A 17677-nucleotide genomic window follows, 5' to 3' on the forward strand; every position below is an offset into this window, starting at 1 on the left:
CGTATTATTGAATGCCTTGATCATCGAACCAACAAATCGCTGGATACATTGCAATGCTTATAAACGTCTGGAGACACCAGCGTTCATGGCTATATTGCAATTACACACATGCCAAAGCCTTGAGAATCTCTTAAACTAAGCCCAATTACAAAATTTAAGCTCCACAATTAAACTTATCAGCAGTTGCAACTGCTAAAAAAAAGGTGGTCACTTGTCCAATTCGGACATATTTGACATTTTAGCATCTCCGGGAGGTGTGTGTTTAATACAATAGATAGATAGGCGATGCTCATCGGTTGCCAAGCCAACCGTTCCTTATCAGCCATTTTGTTGGAGTGTTTGCTTGAGTGCTTAAGCCACTTGGCGAGCACTCTCCAAGCTGCTTGGTTGTTCATTTCGGTAAAAGTACTTGCACTTTCAATCTAACAGATTAAACGTATGCTTCCGCCTTTGTTGGGTCCCGTGGTGCTGTGTGGTGGCTGCCTCGGGAGGTGTCTTATTTTCACAGGACATCACTTTGTTTAATCATGGCAGTAGTGAGACCCAGGAGTGTGAATGAAAGGACTTCTTCAAGAGGATTGTTGAGAAAGTAGATTTGGGGGGCGGGCGGGGGGGGGTGGCTTCCAGATGGTCCTTTTGGAAAGACATAGTGAGGGTGAGATTTATCAGGATTGAAAGACACGTTCCACATGTTGTGCCAGCTTGTGATTTTATCCACATCTGCGGAGAGTGAAGAGGCTGCTGCTTGCTGATCTGAGGGATGACAGACAGTATGGCAGAGGGTGGAGTCATCAGCAAAGAGATAAAGAGGATTTCCCAGAGTCAGAGAGATGATTGATGAAAACCAGAAAAACAACAGGGCCCAGAACGCTGCCTTGAGGAACTCCAGCCTGGACAGGAAGAGGGGATGAGAAAACTCCATAAAGGGCCACACGTTGGCTGCTACAGGAGAGGAAGTCTGCGAGCCATGAGTGGAGGTGTCCTTGGATACCGTAGGAAGAGAGTTTGGTAAGCAGGGCAGGGTGCCAGTCCATATCGAAGGCACGTGATATGTCTAGGGAGATTTCATTTTCATGTCTGGCATTGAGGATCTCCATCCATTGTTGGGAGAGCAAAAGCAGCATATCCAGGGTAGAGTGACCTGGTCGGAATCCAAATTAATGGTCGGAAATCAAGTCATTGGAGAAGAGCAAAGGTTTAATGACTGAAGTGAAAAGAATGAACAGCATCAATGTTTCCATTGTGATGCCATCTGAAGAGCCTATGGTAGTTAAGGCATTAGTTTGTTTTCCTGCACTATTAAGGCCAATAACGGCAGACTTTGGCCAAAGAATCACAATGCAGGAATTTGGAATTTTGCTAGAATACTTGAACATAACGACCTACTCCAAAAGAAAGCATGGACTCTTTACCATCTCTCAAAAGGAAGGCACACACTGATTCCATGTTTTGCATGCTTAGCACAAGGACAACAGTTTAGGGTGAGATCTCTGGCAGAATAGATTGATCACAGATGAAACTCGGAAGAGAGGTATGATTGGCCTTCCGGCGGAACAATCTTCGGATGCGATACATACCAAAGTCATGTTCCAGGTGTCCGGATTAGGTTCTAATATCCCCTTGGACAGCAATGAGGGATAAACAGATGCTGCTCTTTCAATGAGATGAGGAACCAATTGGCACACAATGGAATACATAGTGACAAATATGGTTTTTTCCGGGAAATCATCAAGGTAATTTATAGAAATCGAAATAACACTGGATCCAAGATGCTGCTTTCGAATATGCCATTATGAGAGAGCAGATTAGAAGATTCCATCAAGAAAAAGATGGTTTGGCAATGCGGGAAAAGTGCAAAAGCCATGCATGGAGAGAGCCTTGAATGCCCGAGCCTGGGGCATTTTAGAATATGGCATCATATGGTGTCAAAAGCACAGAATATGTCTTCTAAAACTGCCTTGACCACCTTCTTGAAGATCAGAGTGGCACTGAGATCCACAAAAAATTCTTTATTTTAGGACCACTCAGATTCTGCCTGTTTCGGACAATATGTTCCAGATTCTTTCACGTTTGCTTGGTTTTATGATTTAAAAAAAAAAAATTGTAATAAAAATATGTGACCTTTTCTGTCCAAGATGCAGCTCGGCTGGTTTGGTGCTGCTATCGGATCGGGAAGTTTGTGATATTGGGGTCGGAAATCACAACCAATATAGCATGTTAATACAGTGGGGAGAACAAGTATTTGATACACTGCCGATTTTGCAGGTTTTCCCACTTACAAAGCACGTCGAGGTCTGTAATTTTTATCATAGGTACACTTCAACTGTGAAAGACGGAATCTAAAACAAAAATCCTGAAAATCACATTGTATGATTTTTAAATATTTAATTTGCATTTTATTGCATGAAATAAGTATTTAATCACCTACCAACCAGAAAGAATTCTAGCTCTCACAGACCTGTTAGTTTTGTCTTTAAGAAGCCCTCCGTTTCTCCACTCATTACCTGTATTAACTTTACCTGTTTGAACTCGATATCTGCATAAAAGACAGCTGTCCACACTCAATCAATCAGACTCCAACCTCTCCACAATGGGCAAGACCAGAGAGCTGTCTAAGGACATGTTGTTGTTCATCTTTCGGCTGCTCCCGTTAGGGGTCGCCACAGCGGATCATCCGTTATGATCCGCATACTGATTTGGCACAGGTTTTACGCCGGATGCCCTTCCTGACGCAACCCTGGTCGCCTCTTACAATACAGGGATCAGGATTTGGGTTTCGCCATGATTCCGGGCTGCTCTACACCCAGCCCAGTACAGAGCCCCCCGTCCTCAAGCGATCCTCCAACCCAAGCCTCCGAGTAGCTGGATTACAGGCACACACCACTACGCCCGGTTAGAGCTGTCTAAGGACATCAGGGACAAAATTGTAGTCTTGCACAAGGCTGGGATGGGCTACAGGACAATAGGCAAGCAGCTTGATGAGAAGGCAACAACTGTTGGTGCAATTATTAGAAAATGGAAGAAGTTCAAGATAACAATCAATCTCCCTCGGTCTGGGGCTCCATGCAAGATCTCACCTCGTGGAGCCTCAATGATCATGAGAAAGGTGAGGGATCAGCCCAGAACTACATGGCAGGACCTGGTCAATGACCTGAAGAGAGCTGGGACCACAGTATCAAAGAAAACCAACAGTAACACACGAGGCCGTCATGGATTGAAATCCTGCAGCGCACGCAAGGTCCCTCTGCTCAAGCCAGCGCATGTCCAGGCCTGTCTGAAGTTTGCCAATGACCATCTGGATGATCCAGAGGAGGAATGGGAGAAGGTCATGTGGTCTGATGAGACCAAAATAGAGCTTTTTGGTTTAAACTCCACTCGCCTTGTTTGGAGGAAGAAGAAGGATGAGTACAACCCCAAGAACACCATCCCAACCGTGAAGCATGGAGGTGGAAACATCATTCTTTGGGGATGCTTTTCTGCAAAGGGGACAGGACGACTGCACCGTATTGAGGGGAGGATGGATGGGGCCATGTATCGCGAGATCTTGGCCTACAACAAACTTCCCTCAACAAGAGCATTGAAGATGGGGCGTGGCTGGGTCTTCCAGCATGACAACGACCCGAAACACACAGCCAGGGCAACTAAGGAGTGGCTCCGTAAGAAGCATCTCAAGGTCCTGGAGTGGCCTTGCCAGTCTCCAGACCTGAACCCAATAGAAAATCTTTGGAGGGAGCTGAAAGTCTGTGTTGCCCAGCGACAGCCCCGAAACCTGAAGGATCTGGAGAAGATCTGTATGGAGGAGTGGGCCAAAATCCCTGCTGCAGTCTGTGCAAACCTGGTTAAGAACTACAGGAAACATCTGATCTCTGTAATTGCAAACAAAGGTTTCTGTACCAAATATTAAGTTCTGTTTTTCTGATGTATCAAATACTTATTTCATGCAATAAAATGCAAATTAATTATTTAAAAATCATACAATGTGATTTTCAAGATTTTTGTTTTAGATTCCGTCTTTCACAGTTGAAGTGTACCGATGATAAAAATTACAGACCTCTACGTGCTTTGTGAGTGGGAAAACCTGCAAAATCGACAGTGTATCAAATACTTGTTCTCCCCACTGTATATCAACTCTGTACTGTTGTTCTTGCCCAATGTATAATGTGTATGAGCTTTTCCATGAGCCAAATCATTTTATGTGAAAGGAGATTTTGAACTTTACATGAACTTGTGTCTATTTTCATCACCATTTCTAACCTTCTTAATCAGTAATTGTCTAGTTTGTTTTTCATCTGTAGAACTAAATTAAAAATAGATTTTAAGTTCCCAGCATTGAAAGTGGCGATGTTATAAAATGTGAGGGAATACGATAGCGGTTAAAAGGGGGTAGCGTAGTATAGTTATTTCATTATTAAACGTTCAGCATAAGAGGGAAGGTATTTATTTTGAAGGATCACAACATGTTGAATTATGTCAAGATATCATTAATTGTGAGCCCTCCATTCTGTAATTGTGTATATGACCTGATTACCCATTATTACGCCTTTAAATCATTCCTCTGTTATCTGTCTAAATGTTTCTTTTTAAAACACTCAAAATGAACAAGCACCGCCAAAAGGCAATTAATGGCAGGTTGATCACCTCAGAGAGCTTGAGATGAAAGCCGTTATGGCTTGAGGTGAAAGCTGTTGTGACGTGGGCAACAGCCGTAACAACCGAATGAGCCCACCGAGCAGCCAGAGGTTATTTAAAAGCAGACAGGCACACAGAAAGAAATAAAATTGGAATCACTTCCTGGAATTGGCTGAAGAGGCTTCCTGGAATCGGCTAAAGAGGCTTCCTGGAATTACTAAAGAGGCTTCCTGGAATTGGCTAAAGAGGCTTCCCGGAATCGGCTAAAGAGGCTTCCCAGAATCGGCTGAGAGGAGTTTTGCCTTTTTCCCTGGCTATGGAGCGTTTGCCATGCCGTAGAATCGGGCTACCTTCACAACTCCTCTATGGCTTTTCCAGTTTGCCAACCATCTCTTCATTGCCTGTGTGAATCTCCCAGTCTGTCTTCGTAATTACCCCATGAATGTGTGAGGCAGCGGTTAAGGCGACATGGTTTTGTGGGCATGGGGGGTTATTCCTTATCGCCGTGCGGTGAATTATCTGTGCATATGTGCTTCTCTCCTCCCTCCTCCCATCAAACATCCCCGTTTATTAAATCTGCTTAATTCCTATTAGTTGTGTTGGCTCGTTCGTGGTTTGTCATTGGGCTAATAATCCAGGCATGGTTAAAAAGCATGACCATGGGAAATTAGTGCCCTTAACCTGACGAGGGTTTCTGAATGGTGATACAGTTCCTCGGGCTTCGCTTGGTCCACCATATCCTGATAAATGGGGAACTTATAATCCTTGTTGGAGCTTTCTGTGTGCCAAAAAATAATGTAAATATTTATTCGGCTTTTCCGGCAGACCGCGCATGGTCTCTTATGACGGTCCGTCACAAAATAGGTGATTATGTGGGTGGAGGATTTGACTTCAAGTGCAGGGGATGGGGGGGTTTCACTGCAACATTGGTGTCAGGAGTGGGATTTAGACCTGAAGTGGTGATTTTGTTAAGCAATCATCCTTTGAAGAATTAAAGAAAAAAAAACGTTTTTTGGCAGAAAATTTCAAATTTGTTTATGGCAGAAAATTTTACAAACTGCAATGGAGTATTAATGGACCGCATGACATGAAGGATGGGCAGTAATACCAATTCAATAGAGCAGAGCAGCACTCATGGCATGGTGACAGAGCCTATGGGACACAGCAGGACCAACAATAAACCTTGGGCCAACCGCTGACTGGGAGGAGGTAGCCCAAAGAGAAGGACTCACCATGCTGAGAAAAATGAGCATTTTAAATGTCATGAATGATTATCCAAAAGAAGTAGGCTAATGCCACCGACCCCCAACCCCCAATCCCCACAACCAGCCACATTTGTGCAAGTACAGCCTTTGTTTCTTTATTAAGAACACCGTGATATAGAATTGCTATTAAGCATACCATGACCTCGACCTCCGCATAGTAAGAGAATGTATAGAAAAGGTTCTTGACACGCAGAGTAGGGAAACATTGAAAATGCGTGGGGTTAGAATAGGTGGGAACATGTATATGTCGTTCAGAGCTGGCCCCCATATTGTCCCCTTTGCGATGGGTCAGATCTTGGAGAATGAGGGGTTGGATTTGATTGGCTTTAACATTTGGCTTTGACATTTGCAACAATGCTCTTGTCACTGATTTCCTTTTTGATTGCAAACTACTTCGGTATGTAAATACCTTCCTGTGAATTCCCTTTAAATTTTTGACATTGGTCGTAGTACAAGAGGTTATGTACGTCTTGAGAAGCATAGTTTTTTCTTTACAATTATTGATTTTGATGTACCATACTCTTTACAGAGCGTTGGTGCTGCCAAAGCAGTTTCTTGGCAAGGGTTATACGAGGTGGTTTTTCCCAGCATTGTTTGTCCATGATCTTCTTCTTCTTTCGGCTGCTCCCGTTAGGGGTCGCCACAGCGGATCATCCGTATGATCCGCATAGTGATTTGGCACAGGTTTTACGCCGGATGCCCTTCCTAACGCAACCCTGGTCGCCTCTTACGACACAGGGATATGGTACACCTATTTTAACCGGGGTATACACCGGCCCAGTATACTGGTACTCATTTCGCCGACCTCGGAAGGATGACAGGCTGAGTCAACCCCCTGGTGTATTAATTCAGTGGCCCAACGGGGCTTGAACTCAGGACCTTTTGGATCCCAAGCCGCTGCCCTAACCACTGTGCCAACACCAGGCATATTGTTTGTCCATGATCTATCCTTTTAAATTCTGAACATCAAACAAGGAAGCAGTATACAGCATTTTGAAAATAAAGTCTTTGGTATGACTCGGCCAGGGTTTGAACCACCGACATCCCAGACTCAGAGCGGACGCACTCATCATTGTATCACTGAGTCTGGTTGTTTTCATAAAGTTAACTAAATGGACAAATCATTACAAATAGAACCCTGTTATTGTTTTGTTGTTCAATCGTGTCGTATTTGTAACTCACAGCTTTACCCGGCGTTGCACGGGAAGAGAAACGTGAATAAGCAACACTTTGTTGCCAAAGGAAATCAGAATACTCTCTGCTACCACCACCAGGTGCCGCTACGTGGTACACATTTACATGGAGAATTTACGCCCACCACCCACTCGCCACACACACACACCTGCATGAGGTTGCAGCCACATATAGCCTATGTTACCCTCCACACAAAGTTGTATTTGTATCCCAAGTTTGGAGTTTATACATTAAAAGTTGTTGCCGTACATTGAACACATACAAACAAAAAGAGAAGAGAGAGGTTTTTTTTGTCTTTTACAGGTATACAGTATATGATAGACAAAGAATAGCGAAATATTAACTCGGTTTATAATCGTAAAAACGAATGTAAGGTATAATCAGCAGTAATTTACAACTAACAATGAAGTCAAAAACAGTTGACCTTACTGGATTGGGCCCAAGTCTTCTTCTTCTTCTTCTTCTTCTTCTTCTTCTTCTTCTTCTTCTTTCGGCTGCTCCCATTAGGGGTCGCCACAGCGGATCATCCATCTCCATTTTGCTCTATCCTCCACATTTTCCATTGACACTCCAACCACCCGCATGTCCGCCCTCACCGCATCCATGAACCTCTTCTTTGGCCTTCCTCTTCTCCTCCTACCTGGCGGCTCCATCCTCAGCATCCTTCTCCCGATATACTCCACTTCCCTCCTGTGCACACGTCCAAACCATCTCAATCTCACCTCTCTCACTTTGTCTCCAAACCGTCCTACCTGCGCTGTCCTTCTAATATACTCATTTCTTATCCTGTCCATCCTCGTCACTCCCAACGAGAATCGCAGCATCTTTAACTCTGCCACCTCCAGCTCCGCTTCCTGTCTTTTTGTCAGCGCCACCGCCTCCAAACCATACAACATAGCTGGTCTCACTACCGTCTTATATACTTTCCCCTTCACTGTTGCAGCTACCCTTCTGTCACAAATCACTCCTGCAACTCTTCTCCACCCACTCCATCCTGCCTGCACTCTCTTTTTCACTTCTCTACCACAACTCCTTGCAACCGCACCGTACCACCACCCTCCTTCTCATTAACGCACATGTACTCCGTCTTCCTCCTACTGACTATCATTCCCCTTCTCTCCAGTGCGTACCTCCACCTCTCGAGGCTCGCCTCAGCCTGCTCCCTACAGATCATGATGTCATCCGCGAACATCATAGTCCATGGAGACTCCTGTCTGATCTCTTCCGTCAACCTGTCCATCACCATTGTAAACAGGATAGGGCTCAGAGTCGATCCTTGGTGCAATCCCACCTTTACCTTAAACCGGTCCGTCATTCCTACCGCACACCTCACCGCTGTCACACTGTCCTCATACAAATCCTGCACCACCCGCACATACTTCTCTGCCACTCCCGACTTCCTCATACAATACCACAACTCCTCTCTTGGCACCCGATCATAAGCTTTCTCTAAATCCACAAACACACAATGCAACTCCTTCTGGCCTTCCCTATACTTCGCCATCAACATTCTCAAAGCAAACATCGCATCAGTGGTGCTCTTTCCTGGCATAAAACCATGTTGCTCCTCACAAATCATCACCTCTCCTCTCAACCTAGCTTCCACTCCTCTTTCCCACAACTTCATGGTGTGGCTTAATAACTTTATGCCTCTGTAATTACCACAGCTCTGCACATCACCCTTGTTCTTGAAAATCGGAACCAGTACACTTAATCTCCACTCCTCCGGCATCCTCTCACTTTCCAAGATTTTATTAAACAATCTGGTTAAAAACTCCACTGCCATCTCTCGTAAACACTTCCATGCCTCCACTGGTATATCATCTGGGCCAACCGCCTTTCCACTCTTCATCCTCTTCATAGCTGTCCTCACTTCATCCTTACTGATCCACCCCACTTCCTGATTCACTATCTCCACCTCTTCCAACCTTCTCTCTCTCATTTTCTGGATTGGGCCCAAGTACAATGACCAAATCGTAAGGAAATTGGACAATGGTAAAATAGCTGCTTGGCCAAGCAAAGATATAGCCAGGCATGTAAAAGCCTGCTCTGACAACTTAGAGCTTTGAAGGGGCATGATTTGAGGGCATGGAAGCCATGGGCATACTCGGGCCCCAAGTGTGTTTTGTGGAAATGATCACACCTGCTCCTTGGGTCAATTAATGGGGAATCCCAGGGGCTGTATGATGTTCCTTGAGAGGGAAGAGCATGCCAGGAATGCAAAACATAAAAGTACAGGAACTGGACAAAGGAGAGATGAGAGACAGGAAGAAATGAGAGGTCAGTGTAAGAAAGTATGAAATCCTGTGCAAACAAAGAGTGTGGTCAAGAGAAGTGGTGAAAGAAGGAGATTAAAGGAGCACACCAAGGGAGAGACCCTGCTGAAGTCATTTTGAAGGGATGACTTTCCTGTCTTCACTCAGAGTGATTTTCTTTTCAATACAAGGAAGCTTTCGCCGGCCTTGGTTCGTCAGCGTTTTTTGGAGCCGTAGTCTCAGTTTTGATTGAATCAACCTTTTGGCATATTTTTCCTGAAAGGCTTGTGCAGTGCTGTTGGGTGATTGAAAGTGCTGGTGATTCCAGCTGCTGGGAAGTAGGAGTGTTTGCTTCACACTCACCATCGATGTAAATGCATTGCAACCATCTCCACGACTCACTATATGTGATGCCATCAAGTCATTCATCATGTGCTCTGTACAACATCTACTCTATGCACTCACTCGATCATCACCTGCATGATGTAACAGCTGCCCTGGTTTCAGAATTCAGAGATTTTGCTGATGCGTTTTGTCAACTGCTGTTTTTGTGTGGATGCTTAGTTAAGGATTGGTTTAAGGTAACCTGAGTCATTTGAGTAAATTGTGTAAATTGCATATAAAGAGATAATTTTCCATCATCATCACTGTGGCATGGGTCCCATTTCCTTTGGTTAAACAGCCCATTGTTTCCAATTGCTCGAAACCAGGCCGCAGTGGCTTCCCTGATTTGGGCTGTGGTTACCACCTTTTTGGATGCGCCCTGTGGGTGGTAACGACTCCCAAGCACAGGACACGACATTTATGGATTTTCTTCCGATATATATATATATATATATATATATATATATATATATATATATATATATATATATATATATATATATATATATATATATAAAAATAATTGAACTTTGGAATGCCTTGGAAAATTGTATCTCCTTCATGGAACCTTTTGAATGTCCCTCGTAGAAGCAACATGAAGAAGCCAGGGTTGAAGAACATGTTTCATTTCCCTTTATCATTTGTAAGTCTAATCATATGGTGATCAACAAAGTTCTTAAAACAATCCATATCATGCCGTTATTTCCTACATTTGAAGAGAAGTTGGGGTATGATGGTTGCCTGAAAGACTTTCCTGTTTTCCTCATAATGAGAGGGCCCATGCTTTGATGAACTGCTCAAGCCTGAAATGTCACTTCACCTTCTTTCCCAGAGCAGTTAGAATACTTTTCTGAGCATTTGATGGAGAAGTCACTGTCCATATTTTCCTGCCGACACAGACTGACTCTTGTCTTCATAAACACTATTTTTTAAAATTGTGTGTGTTAATGAATGCACATGGTTCAATTGAGCCAAAACCTAAGATCACAAAAGTTTCCAATGATATGTTCTAAAGTACTTTTGCATGGCGAAGAACCGCTTGCAAAAGTAGATGTGTGTAAAGGCTATTTTGCCCATTTAGCTTGTGCTGGCTCGCCACCAAAACCCCAAAACACTAATTTCCACCTGATACAGAACAAGAGTACCTGTCATAATGATTAACAGCCTGAAAAAGGGCTTTATATACAAATTGAGGAAGAGGAGGGGCGCATACAAATGGAAAAGACATAGAGAAGGTACACCCACACTTTCCAGCACATGCAGCCAATCTCACATGATCGAGAGCTGCCATGTAATCATATAGGAAATTCCCCAAGTGTCTAAGGACTCTAAATTGACTTGTGCTTCCTTAATTTAATATCCAAAATTGAAGGGAGGTAACGTGAAGTTGACCACCTTCAATCACAAACTTAATTATTTTCACTATAGAATCCAAGATATAAGGTGATTTCAAGGATACAAGGTCAAGATGTTGGGTTCAGTTCAGCGGCTTTTGAATATCATGAGAAAAGCAGTGCAGCAAACTGCAGAAGCAGTTTAAATTCTTTTGTTAGGACGTTATGATTACCAACTCTGCAATTCTCTTGAACAAATAAACCTAATACATGATCAGCTTTGAGCAAAATTACAAGATAGCATGAGGTTATATTCACATGAAATGACACTGATGTCAGGTGATTAAACACAGCTCATTGTACCAGAAATGTGTGTATGTCTGAGTGTACTTTTAAAGTAAATTTTGAAATCCTCACCAATGCAGTCCTTCTTGTTCCAGTGTAAATGGTAGTTCTTCCAGCAATGGCACTCGAAGCTACCAGCAGAGTTGACGCATTGTTGATGGCAGCCGCCGTTGTTCATGCTGCACTCATTGATATCTGCAGGCATGTGTTCGCAATGTCGATCTTGCTATGGTAAATGTCACAGCAAAACCTACATTCCCAATCATTCTGAATATTTCTTTAGAACTTATAAAGTGTCACAATAAAACCTACATTCCCAATCATTCTGGATATTTTTTAGAACTCATAAAGTTCATGCTCGAGTGAGTATTTGGTGGGGAGGGAGGAGCGGAGGCGGGGAAGGGAGGGTGACAAATGTGTACAGAACAATGATCGATCTAAGGTGTAGTTCAAGAAATAAACATAAAAGTGGCTCTTAACAATGATGCAACATTGATTGGTTTCTCGCTCTACAATTTACACTTGCATTAGGATAAGGTGAACAGATAGCACAATTGAAAAAGGGAAACCGAATCTAAACATTCCATTTGTACATCCTGAACAAACAGAACCTCACCGTGTACAATCATGTGGGAATGCTATTCGACAATAACATTGTGCAAGTTTCATGAACAGCAATGGTCATTATTCTGAAGTCTGAGGCCTATTTGTATTGTCTTCTTCACAAAGCCTATGATGCCTATCAGCTCCAACCTTTCAATATTTGATGATCATTTTAACAGTCGCTTCGGTTGTTTTACACTGAACGGAATAGTTATAGGGAGGGCATGGCGATTGTGAAGACGACACTTCTGAAGATGTCTAAGGCTTAACATGCACCAAAATGGAAGACGTATGATTTTTTTCAGGTTACAATTGTGGGTGGTGTCAGGCCAGCTATTCAGCCAATGGGTATAGAGCAGATATAGACACTTGCTCCATTACATATAGATTTTTACGAGCAGAGTACACAGCCTACAAACGATCTTGTTCTATGCATGCAACACATTCCTGACGCAACCCTTTGTTTGGCTGTTGTATAGTCAACAAACTGCTGCCTTGATCAGACCCGAAAATAAAAAATAATATGGGTTACGTACATGAAGCAAAAACATGCCTACTACTTACTTGCATATACAGTAAAATACATTGTGGTTGTAAAGCTTGGATAATTCCAATTTCACTGGCTCATATGCTGACATCAGAGACCTGGAACCTAATGCCTGAAGCCTGAGGCCTATACATACTATTGCCTTCACAAGGCCCGTGATGCCAATCGGTTCCAAGCTTTCGATATTTGATGATCCTTTTAACAGTCGCTTAGGTTGTTTTCTACTGAACAGAAAACTTATATGGAGGGCATGGTGATTGTGAGTATGACAATTCCGAAGATTTCTGAGGCTTGCCATAGCACCAGAGTGGTGGACGTATGTATTATTTAGATTACAATTATGGGTGGTGTCAGGCCAGCTGTCCAACCAAATGGGTATATATCGCGGACATACAAGCACTTGCTCCATAATTACCTTCGCAAACTTTGTTGCGAAGGTTAGGTTTTGATCGCTGTGTATTTATTTATTTATTTGTGAATATGTGTGTTTGTTTGTTTGTTTGTTATTCGCATAACTCCAAAAGTATTGAACTGAATCGCAGCAAATTTGGTGGGATGATTGGTTATTATCCGAGAAATATTTGATTAGATTTTGGGAGCGATCGGGTCAAAGGTCAAGGTCATGAAAAGGTCAAAATTGTCTTTTTACCATAGCGCGGTCAATTTGTATCCAATTTGCATGCAACTAATGCCAAAATGTTCAGAATTCAATGCCCCATCTTGTGATATGTGACATGACACAATGACGTAATAACGTAATCACCAGCCTGGTGTTGGCGCAGTGGTTAGGGCAGCGGCTTGGGATCCAAAAGGTCCTGAGTTCAAGCCCCGTTGGGCCACTGAATTAATTAATACACCAGGGGGTTGACTCAGCCTGTCATCCTTCCGAGGTCGGCGAAATGAGTACCAGTGTACTGGGCCGGTGTATACCCCCGGTTAAAATAGGTGTACCACATCCCTGTGTGTCGTAAGAGGCGACCAGGGTTGCGTCAGTAAGGGCATCCGGCGTAAAACATGTGCCAAATCACTATGCGGATCATACGGATGATCCGCTGTGGCGACCCCTAAAGGGAGCAGCCGAAAGAAGAAGAAGAAGACAATGACGTAATAACCCTTATTAGCGGTTGGGAGTCAAAGGTCAGGGGGGGGGGCGTCACGACATTGCAAAATGTGCGGTTTTAGTCATAACACGGTCAATTCTTATCCAATTTGCATGAAACCAACACCAAAATGTTGACTGTTCTGTTCCCCACACTCTAATGCCAATTACAAAACTAAGAGTACAAAGGTCAAGGTCGAGGTCATGAAAAGGTCAAAATCGTCATTTTGCCATAGTGCGGTCGATTTTTATCCAATTTGCATGCAACCAATGCCAAAATGTTGTGAATTCAATGCCCAATCTTGTGATATATGATATGACACAATGACGTCATGACCTTTGTTAGCAGTTTGGGTCAAAGGGTTTTGGGTTTGGGTCAGGGGGGTCAACGACCTTTATTATCAACGCGGTCAATTCTTATACAATTTGCATGTAAGTAGATTCAAAATGTTTAGAATTCAATTCCCTATCCTGTGATGTGTAATATTTGACAGTGACTTTATTGGTGAGTTTAAAGCATTGGGGGGGGGGGGGGGGGTATCACTGAACTTACAAAATGTGCATACCTTACTGGCACGTACGCACACTAAACAAAAAATGTTCCTTTTTATAAATTAGGAGCCAGCTGACGTATTACTTTTGGATTGCGCAACCACAACCAGCTGATGTCAACCATTCTAAAAAAAGCACGATCACCTGCTGTGTGCTTCAAATGTGTCATTCTTATGTGCCATGATGCCTTCGGCTGCTGGTGCAATTTGAAGATATTAAAAAAATAAAAGATATGCACATTTTACAGTTGTAAGGATGCAGGTAATAAAAACGGATTAGCAGGCAAAAACATAGTTCTCTCCATGCAAACCAATGGGACTTTGGCACCAGGAGAGGCGTATTTCACAACTTATAGTTCTATTTATCGATAGTACGTCAACCCCCTATCGTGCAACTAGCTAATGTCAGGTCAGGTATGGGAGCATGTGCCAGAACAGCGCGTCGCTGCGTCCACTTTCCGCCGGTACTCCAGGGGCCTCCGTCTGGCCATCCCCCAGGCAGATGCCAGGCCCATCCCCATCTCCTTGAGATGATGGTCAACCTGCTGTAACCATGAGGCACGTGGTCGGCCCACTGGCCTCCTCCACTCATGAGACTCCCTCGCTGAGAGAATCTGGTGAGCAGGATCAGCGTCAGGAAAACGAGCCACATGTCCATACAGCCGCAGCTGACGCTCACGGACTATGCAGCTAACAAATCTCATCCGAGTCTCTCTCAGCAACCGCTCGTTGGACACAAAATCCGACCAGCGATAGCCAAGGATTCTCCGAAGAGACCTGGTACCAAAGGAATTAAGTCTCCGTCTCAGATCCTTGGTCAAAGTCCAAGTCTCGCACCCATAGAGCAAGACTGGAAGTACCAAGGACCTGAAGACTCGGACTTTCGTCCTCCCGCACAGGTACCGGCAGCGCCACACCCCATGATCCAGTGAATCCATGACTCCCCAGGCCCGACCCAGACGTCTATTGACCTCCGGCTCACAACCTGCGGAGACATGAATATCACTGCCAAGGTAAGTGAATCTATCCACGACCTCAACATCCTCACCACAAACAGACACAGACAGGACAGCAGCATCCAAGATGTCACCGAAAGCCTGGATCTTTGTTTTGACCCAAGAAATCCGTAATCCCAACGGCTCCGACTCCTCATTCAGTACCTCGAGGGCCCCCAAGAGGATGTCTAAAGTCTCCGCATAAAGATGACTGCATCATCTGCAAAATCAAGGTCCGAGATCTTGACATTGCCAAACGATGCACCGCAACTTGATCTCTCCGACATCCTCCCAAAAATCCAGTCCATACAAGTGCTGAAAAGTGTGGGGGCAAGTACACATCCCTGACGAACTCCAGTAACAACTGGAAATAAGTCAGAGGCGGTACCACCACACTTCACAGCACTCTCAGTACCAGAGTAGAGTTCAGACATCAGATCGATCAGTTTCGGTGGCACCCCACGAAGACCAAGAATCCTCCAGAGGACATCCCGATTCACTGAATCGAACGCTTTACAGAGATCAACATAGGCTGCAAGCAGCCCCTGCCGAAACTCTCGTCTGCGTTCGGTGAGTACACGAAGTGCAAGGATACGGTCAATCGTTGACCTCTTTGGTGTAAAGCCTGACTGCTCTGGACGCTGGTGCTCAAGCAGATGGTGGCGAACCCTATCAAGAATTATCCGAGCAAAGACCTTGCCCGGCACTGAGAGCAGCGTCACCCCTCGGTAGTTGTTGCAGTCTTGGCGATCACCCTTCCCTTTCCAGAGAGAGGGACAACAAGGCCCCTCTTCCAGTCAGTTGGGACGATGCCTGTGTTCCAGGCAGAGCACAAAACTGCATGCAACGACGCGAGTGCAGCATTTCCACCAGCCTTGAGAAGTTCGGCATGGATGCCACAGATCCCTGGAGCTTTGCCCCGTTTCAACTGGTTCACCGCAGCCCGTGTTTCCACAAGCGATGGTGGACCACAGTTGATTCGAGGGTCAGCAACAGGGATTGTAACACCCTTGACGTCCAACTCGACAGCTGGGGGATCAGCCTGGTACAACCGCTCGAAGTAACCGGCCCAGCGGGCCTTCACTTCAGACTCCTCTGTCAAGAGCCTACCACTCTCTGCTCGAACTGCAGTGCTCCGAGGGATGGGCTTGGATGAACGTAATGCGCGAATTCCCCTGTAAGCGGGATGAGAATCACCTGTCCACAGGTGATGCTCTACCCCTCACAGATTCCTCGCACATAGGCCTCCTTGTCCACCCTCAGTGCACGTACAGTTTTACGCCTCAGCTCCCTGAACAGCTCGGCTCTGCCATTCAGCCTGGCCCTGCGACTCTGGTCAATGGTATCCAGTGTCCCTTGAGAGACAAAATTCTTCTTTGCCCTGCGGTGAACTCCAAGGCATCCACCGGCAACATCAAGGACGGTGGTCTTGAAGGTGTTCACAACTCTTCCGGACCCCCAAAGCACCCAGACCCCCCAAGTGTCCACTCAGCCTGTTCGCAAACTCCTCAGCTACTCTCTCATCCCTGAGCTTGGCAACATCCAGCCTAGGCTGGGATGGTACCATTCTCCAGGATTTAAGGTGCAGCTTTAGAGTTGCTACAACAAGCCTGTGGTCAGTATTGAGGAACTGAGCACTCCGGTAGACCCTGCAGTTCTGGATCATCCTCCAGCGACCGTCAATGAGGACATGGTCAATCTCCTTTGCCACACCGCCAGCGTTGGAATACCAAGTCCAGCGATGAGCTTGCGGGCGCTGAAACCATGAACCAGCCACCCTAAGTCCATGACTTCTTGCAAAGTCAAGGAACTTAGTGCTATTCTGGTTCATAGTTCCTGACCCATGGGGACCAACACACACCTCATAACCATCCCTATCAGTTCCAGTCGATGCATTGAAATCCCCCAAGACTAGAAGTGTATCTCGTCTGGGGCACTGATCAACCACAGACTCGAGTGTGGCGTAGAATGTGTCCTTCACGGTAACATCACTCGCCTCAGTCGGAGCATAAATAGAGACCAGGGAAATGACACCTAAGGAGTGACGAATCCTTAATCTCATAATACGCTCGTTGACCGGTGCTACCTCAATTATCATTGGGGTCAGCTTATTGGACACAGCTACAGCAACTCCTTGGGTATGGTAACCATCAGAGCGACCAGACCAATAGTAGGTGTAACCACCCACCATTATCTCGCCGCAATCCGGTCTCCGAACCTCAGAGAGAGCTGCAAGTGCGATGTCCAAACGCTTGAGCTCAGATGATAACAGAGACAGGTGATCATCCTCTCTTAGGGATAGGACATTCCAGGCACCCACCCGAAGGGACCGCCTCAGGTTAACCCAAGGAGACCGCCGTCTGGTGGACGACACCTCAGCACCACTCCGACACACTCTCCCGCAATCTGACCCAGGGATGTTACCCCGTGGTTTCCCTCCTATCAAAGATTGGGGGTCCCGAAGGCTTTGCCCCAA

The 17677-nt window shown here is 45.0% G+C and overlaps 1 protein-coding gene across 17 annotated transcripts in view; it reads right to left on the bottom strand.

The window, feature by feature from the left end:
• Positions 1-17677, bottom strand: part of LOC147026954 (signal peptide, CUB and EGF-like domain-containing protein 2) — a 506981-nt gene that overhangs the window by 120046 nt on the left and 369258 nt on the right. For all 17 annotated transcript variants that reach the window (XM_085882882.1, XM_085882881.1, XM_085882887.1 and 14 more), the window contains one exon: positions 11479-11601. In XM_085882882.1, the coding sequence (XP_085739008.1) occupies positions 11479-11601 (123 nt within the window). The remainder of the gene's footprint in view (positions 1-11478; positions 11602-17677) is intronic.

The sequence above is a fragment of the Eptatretus burgeri genome, chromosome 5 (assembly GCF_056783735.1).
Source record: "Eptatretus burgeri isolate ZD-2024b chromosome 5, Ebu_testis_v1, whole genome shotgun sequence".
NCBI lineage: Eukaryota > Metazoa > Chordata > Myxini > Myxiniformes > Myxinidae > Eptatretus > Eptatretus burgeri.